This window comes from Talpa occidentalis, unplaced genomic scaffold, assembly GCF_014898055.3.
Source record: "Talpa occidentalis isolate TD23 unplaced genomic scaffold, MPIMG_talOcc4v2.1 talOcc4.324, whole genome shotgun sequence".
Lineage (NCBI taxonomy): Eukaryota > Metazoa > Chordata > Mammalia > Eulipotyphla > Talpidae > Talpa > Talpa occidentalis.
In genome coordinates, this window is record NW_023603452.1 from 25412 (window position 1) to 32830 (window position 7419).

Below are 7419 nucleotides of genomic sequence, written 5' to 3' on the forward strand. Positions count from 1 at the left end.
TTGGCTCTCGGCCAGCTCGCAGCGTCTGGCCAGCTCGGAGAGTGCCTTTAGGTTTCCAGGTCGGCGGAATGGGTAGGACGCATTAAAGACTTTATTTCCCTATTTTCTCCCTGAGTTGTACATTTTCCTTATTTCCTTTTCCCTTGTAAATAAACCTTTTATTAACCTTTTGTATGCCTGTAGTGGAGTATTAATAAGTCCCTTTTAAGCGCGTGGTGAGGACCCACAGCCAGGCAACCCGTTCAATATCGGGGCTGCCCTATAACAAAACCAACATTTCTTTGTTTACCATGGTGAACGATTAAGGGCTAGGGGAAACAAAGGACAGGAAGTTACCTGGGGGAAGGGAGACTGGGATTTTCCTAACTAACCTATAAAGTTTAGGCTAACACATAACCATATGATTAAAGCAAAAAACAGAAGGCTTTTATATAGAAATCATCATCTAATAATATATTGTTTTTATAAGATATTGATTAAATATTAAGGAACCAAGGGCCTGGAGGGCATCAATGCCAGACAAGCTGCACTGATTCTTCCCTAGCCCCAAGCTCTCAATGGAGGAATTCTCCTAATCTAACAAGTTTTTCTACCTATTACTCCTATACTTATCTCCTCAGCCTAGTTTCCGTATCTAACTTTAAGATCAAGGGAAAATTCCTTTTTCTATAAGATTGCTGATTGTTGTTTTAAGGAACTACAAATATTTCATTGGAGGCAGGGCCAGAGATGGTTATAGCTTTTGATTCCCAGAATGGTTAATACGTGACATATTAGTTGTTGTAACATTGACTATTTCCAAGTGCACTATTTGTGCTACCATGGTTATTAGCTCAACCAGTCACAAAATTGTTGTTGACTTATTCTTGAATGCACACTCTAACAACTACTATACCAATTGTCAGATCCAGGGCCCTAAGCAAACAGGAAGAAATTAGCAGGAGCCGGCTATGGTTGCCTACTGGCTTATCAGGAATTTTCTTATACTTAGAGCATGGCTAGCGTCTGCCACCCAGCTGCTATCTTTAACTTCAAGGCAAAAGAATTTCCTTTTCCATTTAGCCCTTGCCTCAAAAGACCCAAATCCATTTCAAAGATGTGGTGGAGGGATGTTTACAGCCTTTTGTTCCCGGAAGTTTTTCAGTTGCTAATGTATGACCAAATGTTGAATTGCTGCCTTTTGGCAGAGAATTACTAATTTTTTTGCCATCAAATTGGTTATTCAGTAATTGATCAATAGGCATTTGCAGTTTTACTTTTAAATGCGTATTTTAACAATGGTAGAAAATAGCCATAAACAAATAAGAAAAATCTAGCAGGAGTCAGGGACGATATTTCTGACTTTTCAGGAATCTGTCCCATGCCCAGACCTTTGTCAGACATGAGTAGCATGACTTCTGTCACATTATAAGTGGAACATAATATTTCAAGCGTTGAAACTTCTGGTTGATTGGCTTGTATCTTAAGCCATTTTAGAACAGGTAACATACATTCTTAGGTTTTTCATCTTTTTAAGACAAAGTTAGACTAGGTTGTTATTGAACCTTTTTTAAACATTTGCCAATCATGTGTGTGGCAGTCAGCACCCAGGGGTTCCACGTGTGAAACTTGGTGTCAATTCTTCTGTTTGAAAAATCTGAGTCAACACCTGAAGAGTGCCCCTCTGATATGATATCAGCCTTTTTCTGGAAAGGAACTTGCTGAGTATGTAAGCTTGGCTTCTTGGTAAGGAAGCAGCTTATGAAATCAGGAAGGGCCCACAAGAGAAGTCCCTGTGAACATGGATCAATACTGGCACTGGTAGGACATCCTCTGGAGAAATGCAGTCAATATATTACTCCACATTGAAGATTTATTCAGCAAAAGTGAGTACTACTGTAACGGGGTGGTCCCCAGGAAAGGGGGAGGTTCCAGATTCCCTGCCACACCCAAATGCAGGGTGGAGCTGAGTAGGAAGAGAAGAAGCTGCAGAGGAGAATGAGGAAGGAAGGAAGCAGGATGGAGATCCAGAAGGAGACCTGGAGGAGGGACGTGGAGCCAAGAGACAAGTGAAGAAACTGTGCTTGTCTTTTGGTCGTGGACTGGGTGGCACAGATGTGGGTGAGAGACCCGTGGAGAGGTGACAATGGCGGTTTTTGTCTTGGTTTTGCTCTTTTCCCTCCAGACTTGTCTGGTTGTTTTTTGATGCTTTTTTGTGGGTCCCACTGGAAGATGCCTTAGACTTGTGGCAGGCTTTGGGGCCTTGCTCTGGGTCAATCCCATTTGGATGGCGTTTTACCCACGAGTGGACGGGTAACTGGGTGCTTGATTTAGAAACTATATTCTTTCCCTTTTTTGTATTGTTTCCTAATTGTATTAAAGTTCCTTCCCATTAAAGTCTCATATGTTTTGTGTTGATGTGGCGGATGGCAGAACCTATTTAGAGCAGGCAGGTTTGCGGGGTCTGGGCTGCCCTCTCCCTGCCCTGTAACACTACATTACTGAATTTCTTTAAGTTCCATGCCTGGTTGCCTTCCAGCTAAATTTTCTGGATTTTTATATGCTTTCATCACCCTGTATTAGGAGTTGAGGTTTGCTATCCTAACAGGTAAACAAAAATGAATAGTCAGTGACACCAGACCTCTTGGGGTCTTGCTCATTAGGGTGGAAATGATGGCAACTGTGAAGATAAGGATCCACAGAAAATTAGATTTGTTCTGGCATATAAATTTGCTCCTGGAGGTCTATGAGAATTTTAGAAAGTAGATGAAGCTGCATGTCTGAACTGAGGAGGCAGGATTAGGACGGACGTTAAAAAGGGAGAGTTATGAAAAGTATTTAAAACCAAAGGAGTAGGCTACAGATCCCTCTGATTCCTGTTTCTTGTAGTCAGCCTCCTTGCAAATACATCTTGTCACTTCCCTGCACAAGCCATGTATGCTCATTATCTGGTGGCCTCTCCAATTCCTTTTCCTTTAACCCTCAGATCAGATGTGGCCCCCCACAGGTCTTTTATACCCCATTATCTTAATTTATCTTGCAATGTTATGCTTTGTTTCTCCCATTTAATAGTAGATACTAGTATAGCCTTAATTTTAAAAGTATAAGTGAATTAAAAATTTATATAAAAAATAGGCTGTTTTTGCATTTCTTGATGGCAAAAGTGATGTGGCATAAATGTTCGAACCTTGTCTCAGGTCTAAAATCACCTGCATAGAGATAACAGCAACATACTAGGATCTTTGACCTCCCTTCTCAAAATGTCTTGGACTCATCGTAGTTGAAGTCTCCATTTTTAGTACTCTTGAAGTCAATTTAACGGTATCCAGTGGCACCCTTGTTACAACCAACCCTAGGCTCATCTAGTTGGTCAAGAACTACTTGAACAATCTGATAAAATAGATAATTTAATCAACACTTAAACTTTTTTAATACTTTTAGTAGACACTAAAACAAATGATTACTTAAAGATGTGTATAACCAGAAGTACTACTCTAAGTAAAATCACACCTGTGTCAACTGCTTGTTTCTAGACTGGGCTTAGGGAGTTTAAACCTTTAAAACCTTGCAAATTTATAGAACAAATGTCAAACAACTTGCTAAGTAAAACGGGAATTCTGATGTTGCCAGCAAGCAAGGTAGTCAGGTAAGCCACTAAAACGCTACCTAAGGAGATTTTAACCTGAGTAACGTTAAAGTTTAAAATGGAACAAACAGTGTCACTTTCTTTATGAATACATAAGTGGCTCTGAAAAGAGCCGTTTGTTTTCTATTCTTACCAAACCTATCCTTATTTCCCCTGTGGTGGCTCTCGGCCTTCTTGGGCAGCAGCACGGCCTGGATGTTGGGCAGGACGCCGCCCTGCGCGATGGTCACCTTGCCCAGCAGCTTGTTGAGCTCCTCGTCGTTGCGGATGGCCAGCTGCAGGTGGCGCGGGATGATGCGCGTCTTCTTGTTGTCGCGCGCCGCGTTGCCCGCCAGCTCCAGGATCTCGGCCGTCAGGTACTCCAGCACCGCGGCCAGGTACACCGGCGCGCCGGCGCCCACGCGCTCCGCGTAGTTGCCCTTGCGCAGCAGGCGGTGCACGCGGCCCACGGGGAACTGCAGCCCGGCCCGCGAGGAGCGCGTCTTGGCCTTGGCGCGCGCCTTGCCGCCCTGCTTGCCGCGTCCGGACATGTCAGCAAGAACACCAACGCGCACGGGACGCCCTCACGCCCGCGAGGCCGACCTAAGCTACTTATAGTGGTGGCGGGGCGCGAAAAAGGAGCTGTGCGATTGGCCACTGTGAGATTTTCGTTTGCACCAATGGGGCGCGACGATGGGGCATGCGTGTGTCGATTGGGTGAAGCCGGCGCGGTGGCGTCACCGAGAGGAAGCACCAATCACCGGGGCGCCAGTCCACCTCATTTACATAAGGCTGTATATTTAAGGCGGTGCCGCCGGGCCCTGGCACTTCATTTTCCTTAATCTGTTGCTCGCCATGCCTGAGCCGGCCAAGTCCGCGCCCGCGCCCAAGAAGGGCTCCAAGAAGGCCGTGACCAAGGCGCAGAAGAAGGACGGCAAGAAGCGCAAGCGCAGCCGCAAGGAGAGCTACTCGGTGTACGTGTACAAGGTGCTGAAGCAGGTGCACCCCGACACGGGCATCTCGTCCAGGCCATGGGCATTATGAACTCGTTCGTCAACGACATCTTCGAGCGCATCGCGGGCGAGGCGTCCCGCCTGGCGCACTACAACAAGCGCTCGACCATCACGTCGCGGGAGATCCAGACGGCCGTGCGCCTGCTGCTGCCCGGGGAGCTGGCCAAGCACGCCGTGTCCGAGGGCACCAAGGCCGTCACCAAGTACACCAGCTCCAAGTAAATTAATTTTAGGCGCTGTGGAACCCCAAAGGCTCTTTTCAGAGCCACTCACTTCTCACAATAGAGTTGCTTCACTATTCCAGTCTCTAATTTGAGAGGTTTTTTTTTGTTTTGTTTTTTGGGTAAAGGGGGGCGACGGGGAGGTTGGGGTTTTCTCCAGGCTTGCGTTTTGTATGTATTACCGATGCAGTTTGTGGTTTTAAAGAACTTTTGGTCGTGGCGATATTTAGAAACTCGGGAGTTGGAGTTTCAACAGGAGTTCGCAGGTTTTCTTGCCATGAGGTTGGTTAAACATCTAGGAATTCAGTTAAGTGTCCCAGGTTTGCAATGCGTAATTTAAAACATTTTGCAAATGCAGGCACGAGGCGGTAGCGTTTGCGCCCTGGGCAGCAAAAGTAAAAGCTTTTCGGAAGGCAGCTTGCTTTCTGCACAGAACACCGCAGCGCTCGCTGTTCGGCAGCCCGCCTTCGCAGCACCGGGTCGCGGCGGGTGGGCGTGCTCACGTCCTGGGCCCTGTCCCGCCTCGCGGCCCCCGACCCGTCAGGCCCGCGGCTCGCGCCGTCTCTGCCGTCGCCGGACACGACCTGGAAATGGAAGTCCATGTCTAGGGAATAGCTTTCCGTGGCGGGAGGGCGCGAGGGCGGCCCGTCCCTTTCGGACCAAATTGAAAACCGGAGGCGGCCGGGCGGGAAGCCCGCCCTGTCTCCCTCCCCCCACCCCCTCCTTGCTCCAGGCGCGAGCGGAGGAGACGGAGCCAGCTGCGGACTCCCCGAGGCCATCTTTTGAGGTGAGCTGGCGCCCGCGGGAGTGCTGCGGACGCACAAGCATTTTAGGAAAGGGAAAAAACAGAGCAAAAAGCGGGTTGACAAGGCAGTGGGTCTCCGCTTGCAGTAAACGGCAGCGGAGCCCAGGGCCAGGGAGCCCACGTTGGGTTTGGAATAAAGGGCTGACTTCTGGCTGCGCTCCGCCATCTGCTGGGACCACAGAGGAGCTGAGCCGCTCTGAGGGATGCGCCGGTAGCGAACCCCGCGCGCCTGCCAGGTCAGTGCAGCCCGCGCCCCGCTCTTTGGGAGAGCTCTAGTGAAGCGAGTGCTGCCGCCACCTCGGCTTCTCGAGTAGAGCAAACCCAAGTAACGAATACAGGGGCCATAGCAGTACACAGTAGGGCTGTGGGAGATTCGCCTCCGTTGCGGGGGGACGCCGCCTTGGACTACAAGTCCCATGGGCCCTTCTCCGAGGGGACGTGCTAGGGGCGGGGCTACGCGGCCGTGATCGACAGATAACGGCGCCCGCCGGCGGCCTTGGTCTGATGCTGCCTGCCGCCGCCGGTGGCCCGGTGCGCGCTGCTGCGTTACCTTTGGCCAGTTAACTCTGTCGCCTCCTCCTTCTCCCCTCGTCCCCGGGTGTCTGCTTCTGGCTTGTGTCCTGAGCCCCGAGCCCCGAGCCCCGGCCGCGAGGGCTCCCCCAGCCCCGCCGTTTCCCCAGTGGCTGCCTGGACCACTGGGCCCGGCCTGGCCGGCCCCGCGCGCCCCAGCGCCCTTCCCGATTTTGGTCCCTGGAGCGTGGCGACCGCGGGGCCCTGGCGGGATCTTTGGCTTTAATGAGGGGCTCGGCTTTCTCCGCACGGCCGCGGGTGACTCGAGCGCGGACTCGGGCTCCGTGGCGGCCCGGCGTGCAGCGGGTGCTCCTGTTCCGGGCGCTGCCTGTGGGGCCCGCTTTCTGGAATCTGCTCAGAGGCCTCCTTTGGGGGCGCTGACTTGCTTGCAGAGGGGTGCTCACCCTCGCCTTGGACCGCTGGGCGACTTCCGGCCGGCCTCCCGCCTTAGGCTTAGCAAAGGCTCCCACAGGAGAGGGTCGCGGCCTTCCCTCGCCCTCCTAGCTGTGCAAGGCGGGGGACAGGAAAACAGGGCCGTCATTTACTGGAAGCTTTGAACCCGCCAGCAGAGAACCCTTTCGGAAGGCCAGAACCCCTCTTGTGGGGGCTGCAGCGGCTCCTCCGTCCTTGTTACCCCCACTCTCTGCACCGCCCCCCACGGGGTAGGACTCTAATGGCTTCTCACACCAGATGGGGCGCCCAGCTTGGCCAAAGGAGCTGCCCTGCAATAGGACACTCCCCACTGTGTGGATTGCGGGAACAGGGGCACCCTGCCAGCCTCTGTTGGCTATGGAGGGCTTCCTGAATTGGAAAGATCCTGTCCTCCACACCAGCAGGATCCTGAAAGGATGGCTGACTTGTTTGCCTCTATTTTTGTTTCCCATTGTAGACGGGCAGACGCACAGTCCGTGTTACTAACCCTGTTAATTAACATCGGGTGAGCAGAGAATGGTTTTGATGAAGGCAAATGAGGAGGGAGGCTCGTCGTCGTCGTCTCCACCAGCGAGATTTTAAAAAACCCTGGAACCTGAAGAGGTTGTCCCAGTGGTGGATCCTAATGGGACCCCCAAAATGGAATGGAAAGGCTGGAATATCGTAGGAGGTGCTTATCGGGACTGTGGCACGGAATTCCTAAGCAAAGGAGGTTGGGTAAGGTGTAGAACTCCAGCAAAAGGTCCATGAGCACCCACCTGAGTTTCTTGAAAG

At 51.0% G+C, this 7419-nt stretch overlaps 1 protein-coding gene and 1 pseudogene across 1 annotated transcript; one reads left to right on the forward strand and one right to left on the reverse strand.

Annotated features, from left to right (window-relative positions):
* Nucleotides 1–901: 901 nt before the first annotated feature.
* On the reverse strand, nucleotides 902–4177 carry LOC119256593 (histone H2A type 1-H-like). Its single transcript, XM_037524391.1, has 2 exons — nucleotides 3759–4177; nucleotides 902–915 (listed from the first exon to the last, which is right to left on the reverse strand). Exons 1-2 carry the CDS (start codon nucleotides 4153–4155, stop codon nucleotides 902–904), a joined length of 411 nt encoding a protein of 136 aa, XP_037380288.1. The 5' UTR covers nucleotides 4156–4177.
* Nucleotides 4178–4431: 254 nt separating this feature from the next.
* Nucleotides 4432–4875, forward strand: LOC119256587 (histone H2B type 1-C/E/F/G/I-like; annotated as a pseudogene).
* The last annotated feature ends 2544 nt before the right edge of the window (nucleotides 4876–7419 follow it).